General features: G+C 34.4%; 3 protein-coding genes across 4 annotated transcripts; all 3 read left to right on the top strand.

Annotated features, from left to right (window-relative positions):
• Nucleotides 1–1,684: 1,684 nt before the first annotated feature.
• LOC123194559 (zinc finger Ran-binding domain-containing protein 2-like) lies at nucleotides 1,685–3,363 on the top strand. The gene is made up of 4 exons (XM_044607815.1): nucleotides 1,685–1,780; nucleotides 2,003–2,292; nucleotides 2,981–3,051; nucleotides 3,174–3,363. Exons 2-4 carry the CDS (start codon nucleotides 2,012–2,014, stop codon nucleotides 3,188–3,190), a joined length of 369 nt encoding a protein of 122 aa, XP_044463750.1. The 5' UTR covers nucleotides 1,685–1,780; nucleotides 2,003–2,011; the 3' UTR covers nucleotides 3,191–3,363.
• Nucleotides 3,364–6,189: 2,826 nt separating this feature from the next.
• LOC123194557 (zinc finger CCCH domain-containing protein 39) lies at nucleotides 6,190–9,035 on the top strand. Of its 2 annotated transcripts, XM_044607814.1 has the most exons (3): nucleotides 6,190–6,306; nucleotides 6,792–7,518; nucleotides 8,508–9,035. In XM_044607814.1, exons 2-3 carry the CDS (start codon nucleotides 6,846–6,848, stop codon nucleotides 8,753–8,755), a joined length of 921 nt encoding a protein of 306 aa, XP_044463749.1. In that variant the 5' UTR covers nucleotides 6,190–6,306; nucleotides 6,792–6,845; the 3' UTR covers nucleotides 8,756–9,035. The 2 variants fall into 2 exon arrangements, with proteins under 2 accessions (XP_044463749.1, XP_044463748.1); XM_044607813.1 differs by lacking the exon at nucleotides 6,190–6,306 and having other exon boundaries at nucleotides 6,313–7,518.
• An 801-nt stretch (nucleotides 9,036–9,836) lies between these two features.
• LOC123194556 (nudix hydrolase 19, chloroplastic-like) lies at nucleotides 9,837–14,486 on the top strand. The gene is made up of 6 exons (XM_044607812.1): nucleotides 9,837–10,517; nucleotides 11,520–11,660; nucleotides 11,774–11,878; nucleotides 11,964–12,063; nucleotides 13,470–13,562; nucleotides 13,990–14,486. The coding sequence occupies exons 1-6, from the start codon at nucleotides 9,903–9,905 to the stop codon at nucleotides 14,280–14,282; spliced, it is 1,347 nt and encodes a 448-aa protein (XP_044463747.1). The 5' UTR covers nucleotides 9,837–9,902; the 3' UTR covers nucleotides 14,283–14,486.
• The last annotated feature ends 176 nt before the right edge of the window (nucleotides 14,487–14,662 follow it).

Genomic DNA, 14,662 nt, shown 5'->3' with positions numbered 1-14,662 from the left:
ATTAGCTATGTGCTAGGTTTTTGCTAGCCTTAAATTACGATTATAATTAGGATATTAATATATCACTATGTTTTGTAGCCCTGCCACCCATGTGGGTATACTATGCCTAGTTCCATGTTACGAAATGTGGTGGTGATTTTGATATAAAATAATATAAACCTTAAGAGAATTATATATAAAAAATTAGTTATTGAGATTGAAGAATTTAAACCTATATAGATTCAATACTAAAAACTGATATTTCTAATATGTTATTCAAGTCTTATACCTTATACTTAAGATTACATGAACCATGCACAACTTTGAAAGCATATATGCATGCTGAAGAACTCTCTTTAATTTGGCATGCCTTGATGCATGAACTTGGAGGCTTCATTACCGGATATTGACACCAATTAACACGCAAAACACTTTTATATTTCTTTAAGACGAATATGATTCTTGCATACATATATTATATATATTCAAACCTATAATATACTCTACTATCATGCAGTTCACAATCCAACCGACCCCACCTAAAATTTGCCACTTTCCAGATAATTAAATCTAGCTTCTCCTTCCTGCCCATTCTTCCCTGCAGCGTCAGCCCGCCGCAATCCTTATTCCAGTAAAACTCCTGAGAAAATTCCTTTCTTTTCTAGTTAAAATATACAAACATGGAAGTTTAATTTGCTAACCATATATACCTCTCCCAGTTAACTTCGAATTCCATGAGCACATTTTGTTCTGTGGCTTTATTTGAACACATGTTCATGCAGTGCAAAAAGGCCCTGCCTGTGTAGTCAATTTTGAATATTGCCATGCATATGCAGATTAAGTAATGGGAAGTAGCAGAAAATAAAAGAGCCAATGGTGATGTGAATCCTCAAATAACTTTTGCATTATTGCAGAAAAGGAATCCAAACATGAAAAGGGAATTTGCCAATCCATATGCATTATGAGGAATTGATTCCAATGGTGAAACTGTTTAAATGTTTTCTCTCAACCTTTTTACTGTCTTGTGTGCCACCAAATAATAAAACTATATATATAAATAATAAATACAAACTTACACATAAATAATGAGTATAAACTTATGCATAAACTATAATATATCTTTATATGATTGAGTAAATTTGAATTAAAGATAAAACAGCACTCAATCACATAGTGATATATCATCGTTTATCTATAAGTTTGTACCATTTTTTTGTACACATATTACTACTCTTCTTGGAAAATGTTTGTATATGCAATGCAAGTTGGAAAATTTTATGTGAGCATCCTCTTTGGCAATTGTGTGGAGGACCAATTCTTCTAGAGGTAAAAATGTGATGGCTGGCCACCCTTCAAGTAACATCTCCCCCGATTGCACCTTACTAGAAATGGATATGGAGAAGAGAATAATAAGTTTTTTTCTTTTGCAATAATTGCAAGGGGAATCGTATAAAGAAGGGGCCTTAGTGGAAATTTACAAGGAAAAATGTATGTTGATATAGTAACAAGCTTAGCTCTTCAGCCTCTTCTTTCATTGGAGATGAATGAGCAGGTTTATCTCAATCTCTCAGAATTAAATTTTCTACTTTTGGAATCCCATCTTAAGGAAACCACATCTGCCAAAAGGCAAAATTTGATAGAGCAACATCAATGGCCCCACTCTTGAGGCCTTAGCAGGTATAAAAATCCCTCTAACCCAAACACCAAATTCACCAAACTGCAGTACTCAAATCTCTTCTACATCTTCCAAGCCACTACTTAACCACCCGTATCATATTTCTTGTTCAAGCTCTTTCTTTAGGTGAATTTCTCCATTTCAAGCTTTCTATTTTTTGCCTTTCTAACTCAATGAATGAAATTACAGGAGGATAATCTAGCCATGAGTTACATTCTTGTTACAGAAGAACATGAATTGATATGGAAGATCATGATTATAGAAATGTCTTTTAAGAGGAAGGAGTTTAGCGTTGTAGCTTCACCATGTTTTCTTATTAATATATTGTATATTGTCTTCTTCCTGCAGGATAGAAAAATGAGCTGGGCAGCTGGAGATTGGATGTGCCCCGCCTGCCAAAACCAGAATTTCAAGAAGCGAGACGCTTGCCAAAACTGCAATTACCCTAGGTATGGTGGCCCTGAGCCATCAACCTGGACAGTGCTCCGTCTTGGAGACTGGTATTGCACCGCTGTGAACTGTGAAAATCAAATAACATGCGGAGCTCACAATTTTGCCAGCCGATCGAACTGCTATGTATGTGGATCCAGGAAACAAGCCGGCGGCCCTACTAAACCTGGTGACTGGACTTGCCCAAGGTGAGCTCATTTTCACACTTTGCAGATAGTAAGAACTAAGAACACCATCTGCGCCCTCCACTGTTGTCTCAACCTATCACATTCACTGATGCATTCATTTTTTTTTTTTTCTAAATTAGCATTGATTTTTTATCCACAGTACTTGTTTTTATTTGGCATGTAAATGTGCGCACACAGAACTGAAAATTAATCAAAAGCGATTACATCTTTACTCATGGAATTTTTTCATAAATAAACAAAGCATCATTACACATGCAACTCCTTGCTAGGGGAAACTTAAGAGAAATAATCTTAACATCTTGACATGAAATATCCTACTTGTACAAGTTTGAGGAAAATTCATGTTAATCTAGCCCCAATTTGTAGTGTTTGCAAGCTTTCTTCTTTATCCCCAGAAGACTGATGATCTTGGATCTTCCTTCGGGAAATTTTTCCCAAGTGCATTCTCAGAGTGTACATTGTGAATCTCTACATTATTATAGAAAAAAAAATTTCCAGAAATTAGGCAGCATTATTTCAATCCAATTCTTTGTTTGAATTGTACAGCCATTGTTAATATACAATATTCTGATAGTATTGTAATAAAGATAATTGATTAGACGCCTGCATACATGAAGAGTAATTTCTAAAGGCTTGTAATTTGATGTTTTACCAGTACAAATAATTTTTCTGAAAATTTTTCAAACAGAACGGAATGTGGAGTTCACAATTATGCTAAGAGGACAGAATGCTTTAAATGCAAAACACCAAAGGGAAGCGGTGAGAAGCTTTCAGAGTCACCATTACTCAATATTTTCTTAGTGATGAAAGTAATTTGGTAGATGAACTTGAGCAATCTCACTATTATAATACTTGTTTTGTTTCTTGCTTTCTGATTTCAGGCGGTGCAGTTATTTAAGAAGACTATCTCGTATTGCAGCCTTTTTCTGAAGAAAGCATGCCATGTAGCTGCATTTGGAAGGGTTTCTGGGTTTAATGTATGGTGCATGGTGTATCTCTAACATGAAGCTTTTAAAATCTCTTGTGTTTTTTTTTTACCTTAATTAATAAAATACTATGTTTTATTTTCCCTGAGCACTTCTGAAAAATCTCTCTCATACAAGTGGGTGTCATTTGGGGAGCAAAGATAATTGAATAGTGCTTTGACGAAATGGTCCAAGGAATGATAGGCTGTGGTAACTAAGACTAAAAGTTAAATTCAAGTTCTAATCTGGACCACCATTACTGCTACAGCTTTGAATTCAACCAGCGCAAAGGAAAAGTATTGGAGAATACTGTGAGAGCAAAAACTCAAGGCACATTAGATCCCTTGAAGCATCAAATCTCAAAGAAAAATATATATAATTAGGTAGAGATAAGAACCAGATGCTCTCACCTTTAAAAGAACAGATGCAATGCCAAGTTCAAAGCGATCTATCGAGTCAAATTAACTTTTCCTTTCTTTTGCCTTCATTTTAAAGCACTGTTGTTTAACCTTCAATTGTTTAACCCATCAGGCTGGTTCTACCAGAGGATAATGAATCCATGCAATAGAAATAAGCACTGTTATGAGACCCTATGCAAGAAAAGTGTTGATGGATTGTAATATCATTCACAATGATATTTGGTGGTTGATATTGTTTGATTGACGAAATTAATAACAAGAATTCTATGGCAAAATAAGGGAAACGTCTGTTATTATCTTCTTTATTCGTCATTTCCACTCAACCTTCCTCTTGCCTCATACTTTGTTTGATTTCATATTTTAATCTTGTTTTCCTTTCAAGTATCTTGGTCCCCCATCACCCTGGTTTTTGAAAGTTGACTAATATGGAGTCTATACTTTGTTTTAATTCTTTGTTTTCCTTTCATATTTTAATTCTATGGCAAAATAAGGAATCATCATGATCTAATATGGAGTCTATGCTTATGGACTTAATGGGCAAGTTGACTATGTGAAATTTTTTTGGCAAAAGAGCAAATAAACATAAGTTGTTGTCTCCTCTCTGCAGTTCATTACTAAGCTTTTAAGAGATTCGTTTGTTTGCTCTAAGCTACCTTTATGCAGACTGTTTGCTTTGCAGATATTGAGCAAGTGACCCATTTCAAGTGAACAAGTTCCCTGGCACAACATATAGAATATTTACAACATAGCTGCGCCTATTGTATGGCTTTGTTGATCCAACTTTTCGTGTACTTGGTATTTGGTAAATAGTTTGTCAACAAACAGGTGACAAATCAAGGAGCATATCATGTTTTGGCCTTTTTTTTCTTTTTTTCTTCTTTGGTTAAGTAAAATTATGTTTTGACTGTTCTAGTAAAGCATTAAAATTTTTAGAGAAAATGTTTGAATTTGAATTTTTATTACATTTATGAAATCTTGATTTAATTGATACAGTGATTATGAATTCAATTACTATATCTGAGATTTATCCGTTTAATTAATTCGGATGATTCCTTTACCAAAAAAAGAAATCATGTTCTGACTGTTGCAAATAGTTGACAAAACATTTTTGGTGGGATTCCTTTGTCTCACACACAAACTAGAACAAATGAGAAAGATATTTATGAAAAAAAAATGAGGAATTGTATCAGCATGAGTAGCACCTACTTTTAAAAGTGAGAAAGGAATAAACTGAGTTTTTAAGAGTTTTAAAGAATGGATTAGGCGTCAGCAGTGTCTTAAACTAGATGAATTGGTGGTAAATTTCAGCCAAGTCTGAACGGGTCAATTCGAGTTTAGTTTAAATTTATAATACTTATCTCAAACTCCTTCGAACTAATATATAATATTGTCATAGAGTTATTAATAAAATAAATAATATTATTAAATGATAAACAGTATTATTGAGGGGTTGTTAAAGAGATAAACAGTATCACCAATGGCACAAATGAGCTGAACCATCAAACTCAAATTATAACTTGAATTTAATTTATTTGAATGAATTCGAACCAAAACTGATTTGTTCCAAATCCATTAGTAGTAGTGTCGATTGTGTGAAATTCTTCTACAGGATTGAGCCCATGAGCCCGCTTCTTGAAGCCCACTCCATGAAGTATTCATCTCTCGCTGCTGATAATGACCTGTGACTGACTTTTCCTCCTCACTGTAATTATAGATTAAGAGCAGAAATTAATCATAAACCACCAGCAGTTTACTAATGAGTACATTACCTTTTCCCACCTCAAGTTTGGTCTAAAATTACTTTTCTAACCTTGTTGACATAAATCACAACTTTCCACTTAAAATAAAACTCTACACGAAAAATAATAAAAAATTTAAAAATCCATTCTTACTTTTGACTATCTATCGCCAATATTAATTTGATTTTCACACCCACTCTTGGTGTTGATATCATCATCTTTGATTCATTCTTATACCAATATTATTATTCTAATTTACTTTACGTTGATCAAAACCTCATTAATTCTACTTTCGTCTAGCATCAATTAAAACTTTTAATAACCCATACCATTAATATCATCTTTTTCCACTTCATCAAGCGTCAACTTTATATTCAATTACTCATATGCATTCAAAACCCGATGAAGTTACTCTCAAGATCTCCCTTCAAAATATAGTTCAATCTCTCTCTAATCCCTGTAACACAACCTTGTTGTTCTCTGTAGCATCATGACTTGATTAATGACAGTGATAAAATTTTAATAGTGACAATTACCGTTTTAAGGATTTAATACATATTTTCAAATATGTAAAAAAGTAAAATTGTTTGTTTTAAAACATTAAGATAAGATATGTAAAATGGTTATTTTGTAATTTTTTTAGAATTTATAGGTGATGAAATTACCATTTTATTTGCGCATCTCTCTTTTTTCAAACAAAGTTTGATTTTAGGTTAAAATGTCAATTATGCCCTAGGAGGTGAAAATGTCTTGAAGCTGAGGGTTTTGGGTGTCACAGGGGTTTCGCCGTTTCCAAGGACTTTACGTCTCTTCACACCAAGTTTTGTTTGGTTTGGGACTTTAGTGTTACAGACCAAAATTTCTCCTTTTAAATTTAGGCCTTGACTTGTGGTGCGCGGCTAGGGTTTTTCTACTTTGTATATATTTTATCTATTCTTTACTTTTCCTTCTTATGTGCATCTGAAAGTTCTCAGCTTAGCTATCTTCATAAATTTTGAGTTTAATTGCTTTATTCTTTTAATTTTAGTTTTCAGACTGGTTTTTGTTTGGTTTGCGTCTTAAAGTTCGGTTGTTCGTCTTCAACCTTGCATTTACTGAATTTTTTTTTGGGTTTTAAAATTTTTTTTCGGTCTTTGTTATTGAATTCTTCTCCTCAACGGGATTCTATTTTTTTTTTTTAAAGATATAATTTGATTATACATTTATATTCTTTTTATTTTGACCCTGATTCCTGCGTAAACAATTTTCTGTTTTCCGTAGTTTGAAATCCAAATTATATAATATTGATTACATTGATTTTGAAATGTAGTATATGACTGTTAAAATTTACCGATATGAGTTTTCCCAACCCTAGTGCTCCTTTTTTTGCTCCACAGCAACAGCTTCATCCGGTAGACAGTGATGGCATTGGTGTCTGGCCTCAGTATCAAATGAATAATGAGCAACAGTATGAGCAGCATTCTCAGTTTGAACAACAGCCTCCTTTAAAGAGACCTAGAAACTTCGAAGAGAACCAATCAAACCCTTCACAATTTCCTAGGATGAATCCATCTTTAAACCCTCCAATCAATAAAGGAACCGCTAACATTTTCTTCAAGACTCGTATTTGTGCAAAATTTAAGCAGGGTACTTGTAGGAATGGTGAGAATTGCAACTTTGCACATGGTCTTGAGGACTTGAGACAGCCTCCTCCTAATTGGCAAGACCTAGTAGGAGGTGGAGGTGGCCGTGTTGAGGAGGATCGATCATCTGGTGGTGGTGGCAATTGGGATGATGATCATAAGATAATTCATAACATGAAGCTATGCAAGAAGTTTTACAATGGCGAGGAGTGCCCCTATGGTGATAGGTGTAATTTTCTTCATGAGGATCCATCAAAGTTTAGGGATGATTCAGGGAGGTACAGAGAGAGCTCAGCAATAAGCATTGGGACTACAGGGCCGCCTGTCGTACATGGAGTCAGTTTTAATCAATCTGATAGCAATAGGTCTGTCAACAACACTACTGTGAAACCTGTATATTGGAAGACAAAGTTGTGTTCTAAGTGGACAACAGGCCAATGTCCCTTTGGAGAAAAATGCCACTTCGCTCATGGGGAATCAGGTATATGGTGTTAGATTATGGTATTTTCATTAATAGTGATTATGTTTTCTTTATGCAAACTTAGATTTAGGTTTGTGCTCTACTTTTGGTTTTGAATTGTTGTTCTGGGAACATAGGATACTTAATTAGGAAATGTTCATAGATATTCCATGAGGTTTTGCTGACTCTTTTCTGTCATGTAGATTGATCTTTGGCCTAACGCACTAAGTTGATGGTATTATTCCCTAGTAGCGGCTTCGATTCCCTCTAGGAATTTAAAACTTCAATTCCCTGCTTGTTAATTTTGTCCTTAGTGCCTAGTAGATTCAAAATTATTCATAAGAAAGTACTTTAAATTGGATAAGCAATGATTACGAATGCTGATTCAGTAAGTTTTATCTGACTGGTTCTGCTTATACTGCCCTGGTTCTTTTTTGTCTTGTTAATGGTGTTTTGGATTGGGATGATTGAACCATAAATTATTAACAGCACTGGTACCATTATTTTTCCTTTTTGTGTATTTAGTTTGACTTTTGTTTATTTACTTGTAATTTTCAATGGATTTTATTGGGATAATAAAGCTTGTTTTGCAAGTACTGCATTTGCTTATGTACACTCACTACCCATGCTACTTGTGCAACAGAAGCATGCTATCTATATTACAAAATTTCATTTGTGTGAATTGTAATGTTTCTGAGGTAATAGCATGGTGCGATTAATTTATAGATATTGCTTTATGTTCTTATGAATTGACAGGGACTAGAAAAATACGGAATATGTACCTTTATATATGTTTTATTATATATCTATGAACCTATGTGTTGTCTTACCGAGTTGTGTTGTTCACTTTGCCTTTTTAATTGATTTTGTTTTCTGCATATTCATTTATGTATATGTAAGAAGGCTAGAATACTAGATTAGTAGATCTATTCAATATGTTTAGGTTGATGCACAAGCAAACTCCTTGCGATGTCAACTTGTTCCCTAAAATTGGACTGTTTTGTGATCAGAATTACAGGTAACTGGTGTGCGCATTGAAGTGGAAGCAGGGAATGCCGGTTTCGTTCCAGTAAAACCTCACTTGATTCCTGTTAATGATTCATCTACCACAGCGAATATGCCTACTTTAAACAAAGAAGGGCAGGGCAAGAAGTGCTTATTCAAGTGGAAAGGACCAAAGAAAATCAATCGGATTTATGGAGACTGGCTTGACGATATGCCCTTGGTGCACAACTGGTCAAGTCAAGTGGAGAGCTGAGTTCAAGTAGAAATTGGAAACACTTGTTCCAGTGATTATCATAGGCATATAAGATTGCAGATTGTTTTGGCTTGATGATATACCATAGTTGTTTAGTTTGGTTCATTTCCTTTTCTGAATTTTCTCTCTTTCACAGTGTATCTCTTCGCGTGAAAGATATATGTAACAGTTTGGAATCAGCCAGTGCTTCTTGGAAATTCAAATAAGGCAGCCCTTGAAGTCAAAGAAACAGTAGGCATTTCCTGGAGAAGAAAAATGACTTCTCGTCTAAATTTCGTGGCCTTCAGCATTCCGACACACAATGTCAGCCTAGCTAAAACTCAATTCATATTTTAAATTCATATTAAGACAATAAAATTATATGTATAACTTTATATACAGACAATAATATGTCATGATTTGATTGACTTCTCATCTAAATTTTTAATTATTCAATTATATAATGGCATGTCATAGTTTTTGTATAAAAAATTATGCGTATAACATTACTTTCTACTTAATCGTCAAAACAAAGTAAGTTGTTGGGTGAAAAACCCTTAATCCTACTCCGATTTCAATTAGAATTGTATCCAGAATTTTTAATCTTAACTTAATCGTTTTAATGTTTAGATTGATTTGATACAATCTGTATTAACTCGAAATTGTTTATTGTTTTCACTTTCTTAAGTGTATGTGTACGTATTTTTTAGTACATAATTAATATATAAATAATATGTTATTATATAATTAACTTATATAATAACACATTATTTATATATTTAATTATATATTAAAAAACAAATATATAACCAAAGTAGTTATAATTATGTATAAGGTATAAAAATTTATTTTTTGATTTTTTTTAATTTGCTCGTAATAAATTTTACTATAATACCATCTTTTAAATATATGGTCAATTTGAATTATTTTTTTAATCAATAATAATATAATCCAATTTAATTTCGTATTATGTCGGATTAATCCAAATTAATTTCGAGTGAAAATAATCAACCATGACATGATTTTTTGACAAGTAATGAAGGGGCCCCCGTTCAACTAAATAAGGACAGTTGTCAGTACATCAAGCACATTAGGCACCACCTAACCGCTCGGCTCTTCTCCGTTACTCCTTTAAACCCCGTGAGCCACCCAATGGAGCAAGATAGCCATGCTCACCCTCCTCTCTTCTTCATCTTCATCTGCATCTACAGCTCTTATTTTTTTCTCTAAGAAACTATATTCACTACCAAAGCCCTCATTAGCTCTTTCCTATTTCACCAGAAATACAACCACCATGTCCATTAACCTACAATCTCATGCCTTTGCCGGCAATCCTATAAGATTAAAAACCCCCAAGTCAACTGACCCTTTTTCTCCAACCTCAGCTCTTGATTCACTCAAAACACGACTTTTAGACAACACCCTCCTACAACAGCCATCTTCTCCTGATTTCAAGGTCTTGCCTTTCAGAAAAGGCAGGCCTTTAGCCTCGTCTACTCCCGGTGAAATGTCCCCGAGTTGGCATCTGGGCTGGATCAGCTTGCCTGATTGCAAGAATTTCTTGGAAATTTCTGGGGCCCAGTTGAGTGAAGACTCCTTAGTTTATCTGGGTTCAAGCTATGAGGATGATGTGGTTTATTGGGCTATCGACGTTTCAAGCGAGGCGGGCTTGGTTCCTGAATTGGGTAGTAAGCAATTTTGCTTTGTTGAATTGAGGACGCTTATGGTGGCCACCGATTGGGCTGATGAACGGGCTATGGCTGAATTAGCTATTGCTGGTAATGTAAGTGAAAAATTGAATCAACTGGTTAGAATTTGGTATTTGTTCTTTCGTCGATGGGGTTGGTTAATCTAGTTAGTTTTATCATAACATGCGGCTTACTTCCAACATAATGATGCTTGATCTTAGTTTTCTATTTGTCAACGAAAGTTTGAATGAAAATATGATTTCAATTCAATAAGCAGTTTGTTATATAAAAATGGTGGAGACTTGGTGCTATGTTGCCATTGGAGAACAGTGTTCTGGTCCATAGCATTACTTTATGCTTGTGTAGGTGATGTGCAATTGTTTGATTTATTGGAATTTTAGAGGTTGGACATCGGGAAGAGAAGATATAGTTTAGAATGTGAAGTGATTTTCTTGTGTTTGATATCGAATCTCGTGTTTGGAATAAAAAATTACTGTACTATTTAGAACAATTACATGTCTTGATATTTAAATAAAGTCTATGATATGATGTTCTTTTCGATGATTAAAATAATTTTCTTTTTGAGTTATTTAATTTCTAAATCTAAGGTCTTTAGTTTTTTGTTCTATCATATGTTTTCTGTGTATTTAAGATGCACTTTTGTGCTTTAAATCATTTTCTTTTACTTACAAGAAGATTCATGCCTGTCTTGAATGTTGTTGTTTCTACCCAGAAGTTTGCAACTATACATTCTTCTTTTCTTTCAATTTTTATGTGATTTCAACAGCAATAATCCCATCTGACAACCCAAAAGAAGCCAAACATATTTTTAACTCTATTTCTTTCTTACTATCATTTTTTTTGGGGTTGGGTTTGTTTTAAGGGTAATATTATTTTTTATAGAATTTCCTGTCTGCTCTTCACTTTCCCTCTTAGTTCTTCAGTTTCTGATTGAATTAAAGATTTTACAGCTGCTTTGCACCTGAAGCGTCTGAAGGAAAAACATAGAATTAACGAATATTTCTATTGTGGAAATTTGTCCTTAATTCAAATTCACAACTTGTATCTGATGACTGCATCTATTGTCTTGTGATTAGGCCAGGGCATTGCTGGAGTGGCATAACTTATCACAGTTTTGTGGATTTTGTGGATCAAAAACAGTTCCCATGGAAGCTGGGATACGTAAGAAGTGCTCAAATGTTCTGTGCAATAAGAGGATTTACCCTCGTGTTGATCCAGTATGTGATTGATGTTCTTCTCCTTTAGTTTCAACGATTGTCTTTATTGGAATTTATATAATCAGAAAACTGAATGTCACCTTGCTTTTGTGACTCATGTGCTGTCACTACAGGTAGTCATTATGTTAGTTATAGATAGAGAGAATGATCGTGCACTTTTAAGTAGACAGTCAAGGTTTGTCCCCCGAATGTGGAGTTGTCTAGCAGGTTTCATAGAGGTGTGTGTATTGGCCAACTTAAAATTCTCTCTCTCCCCCTATTAGGTCAAATTTCTCGTTGTTTGAATATTTTTCTTGTCTTTAGCCAGGAGAAAGCTTAGAAGAAGCAGTGAGGAGAGAAACATGGGAAGAGACTGGCATTGAAGTGGGAGATGTTATCTATCATAGTTCTCAACCATGGCCTGGTATCATTTCCACCACTTCATATGTTGTTTCTTCATTTTTTCACTTGCTATATTATTGCTAGCAAATGCAAAATGCAGTGACTCATGATGATTTGGCAATTAATCATGTAATTGAAAACTATATAATGTTGCCAATTTATATTACGTACCTGTTCAATTTCTTTCTCATATAACCACCTGCTACTGTCCCTAATCAATATGCCCGAAATTGTCCAAAGCTCACCACAGCCAACAATTGACAATCAACCCATGTTTTCCACACCTCAGCAACACGGAAGAAAAATAAGCTGAAAAAATCTCACAAATGAATCAATACTGAAGACAGGGCAGTAAACTTAGAAAGCAGAATACAATATTGAAGCAAATGAAATTCAGTCAACAAAAATATCGTAAATTGAGAACAACTCAAGAAATAAAGAAGACAAAAGATGCGTGTATTAATGGAGAAACCGGTCCTTACAACCACAATTCTCTCACAGAATTACAATGAAAAATAATCCCATAAACCAAAAAATTCTTGGCTTTTCAGAGAGACTGGTTCTCTCCTAAAAGTAACAATACTCATAAAATTAACAATCTAGATTCTTCTCTGATCTCACAATTCTCTCCCACTCCCTTTACAAGTCCCAATCATAATCAGCCATGTGGCCACTTTAAGTGCTATTGAAATTCCCTTGGACCACTTTTTCTCTTACCTCACCGACTGACTGCTCCTTTTTGTTCCCTCCTTTGTTCCTTCTAGAGTACACCTTGGTTATTAGAGTTCTATCAGTTTATATAAAAAAGTTTTAACTTGACTGGGCTGTGCAAAAGTATACACAAGCAAGAAGGAACTGGTTATAAAATCTTCACACTGTAGCTTCAAACTCTGTGGGTCAATATTTCCTAATAAATATTTTTGATAATTTGCTTCTAAGGTATCAATCAATATCCATTCCCTGTAAATTCTTCAACTTGAAGCACCCTATTTCTTAGCCACAACATCTTTTAGTATACTTGATCAACCATCTCAGCTGAATATTCACCAAGTTTTCCCAGTGGATGTTAACTTTGTATGATAGTAGTAATCTATAATATAATGGTTCATTGTCTTTTCAACAGCATCTTTTAGTTATCACTCCATCTATGGCATCTATTTGCTGGAAGCATAAAAGTGAATGTGTTTGGTCTCATATCAATCACAGTAGAATGTTCTTGTCGTTCTAGTATTGTTCTTATGATAAGGTCACATTAACTATGTATTCATATTTGCAAAAAGAAAAAGAGAAAACCTTCTGTATTCATAATAAAGTAACCCTGTCATAAGTGAAACAAGCCTTGCATGATTCTCTTTTATCTTCTTATGATAATCTTGTTAACTTGAAAGAGCTGGTTTATTTGTCTAACATGGTTTTGGTTTGTTTCAGTTGGCCCAAGCAGCACACCAGGCCAGTTGATGGTGGGGTTTTTTGCATATGCGAAATCACTGGAGATAAATGTAGACAAAGAAGAGTTGGAAGGTAACACAAAAATTTAGAATTTATGCATGTAATCAGTTACGTTTTCCTCTTATGTCCTTTCAATATGATAAGTTACATTCTCAGGTATTTCCCTGGTAGCCTCCAGATGTATACTCTTACTCTTCTCATTTTATTATAATCTTTTCCCATGTTTAAGACTTGTTCAATTATCTGCTGAATTGGTGCAAAATCATCAAAAGATATGCAGGGTATGTCTTGATAAAGTTACATCTTGACATTTCAATATTAATCCTGTAGTTCAGATAATGCAGCCTTCGTTTTCCATCTTGCATATTCATGCAAATAGAATAAATTTAGCAATGATTTTGGTTGTTGACTAAAAAACTGAAAATCACCTCCGCAACCAAGATATTTTTCCATTCCACTGTGGTCAGCAAAGTAAAATGTTGAAACTTTGTCTGTTCAGATGCTCAATGGCACAGTAGAGAGGATGTAAAAAAGGCAATATCCTCTGCTGAGTACAAGAAGGCACAAAGAACAGCAGCTGCGAAGGTGGATCAAATGTGCAAGGGAGTTGAGAAAGGACACGGCTTAGCAGCAGATTTTAATGTTGAGAGTGGGGAACTTGCTCCGATGTTTATCCCGGGTCCCTTTGCGATTGCCCACCACCTCATCTCTTCCTGGGTCTACCAAGATACTGCCCCAAATGGTGTCCACGTTCGAACAGGCCAATCTAGCAGTTCTATGTCAAATTTGTAGTGGTGGCCTGAATTGAACTCAAGCAGCTGTGAATCAATAATTTATATTCCTTATTACAGTTTTTTCCTTTTTTCATTTTTAATATGGTGTTTGTGATAATTGTTTGTGACGCTGGTAATGGCGGAACCCATGTAAGTTGAAGATGCTTTTTGAAAACAATGAAAATGATATGAATAATACAATTGAACTATTGTACAGTTGACCCGACCAAAGTGTTCGATGGGATCTATGAGAATGAGAATGATGGAATTACAGGGAAAAAAATCCACAACTACACTGGAAATTGTATCAACTTTCATCTCTTATGATCTTATTCAACTTTTATCTCTTTGTTGTTTTGATTTGTCGATTCTTATCTCTATTCAATCTCATTTTAGCGA

Source organism: Mangifera indica, chromosome 13 (assembly GCF_011075055.1).
Source record: "Mangifera indica cultivar Alphonso chromosome 13, CATAS_Mindica_2.1, whole genome shotgun sequence".
In the NCBI taxonomy this organism is placed as follows: Eukaryota; Viridiplantae; Streptophyta; class Magnoliopsida; order Sapindales; family Anacardiaceae; genus Mangifera; species Mangifera indica.
The sequence above is the reverse complement of the archived record's forward strand: the minus strand, read 5'-3'. Positions and strand labels throughout refer to the sequence as shown.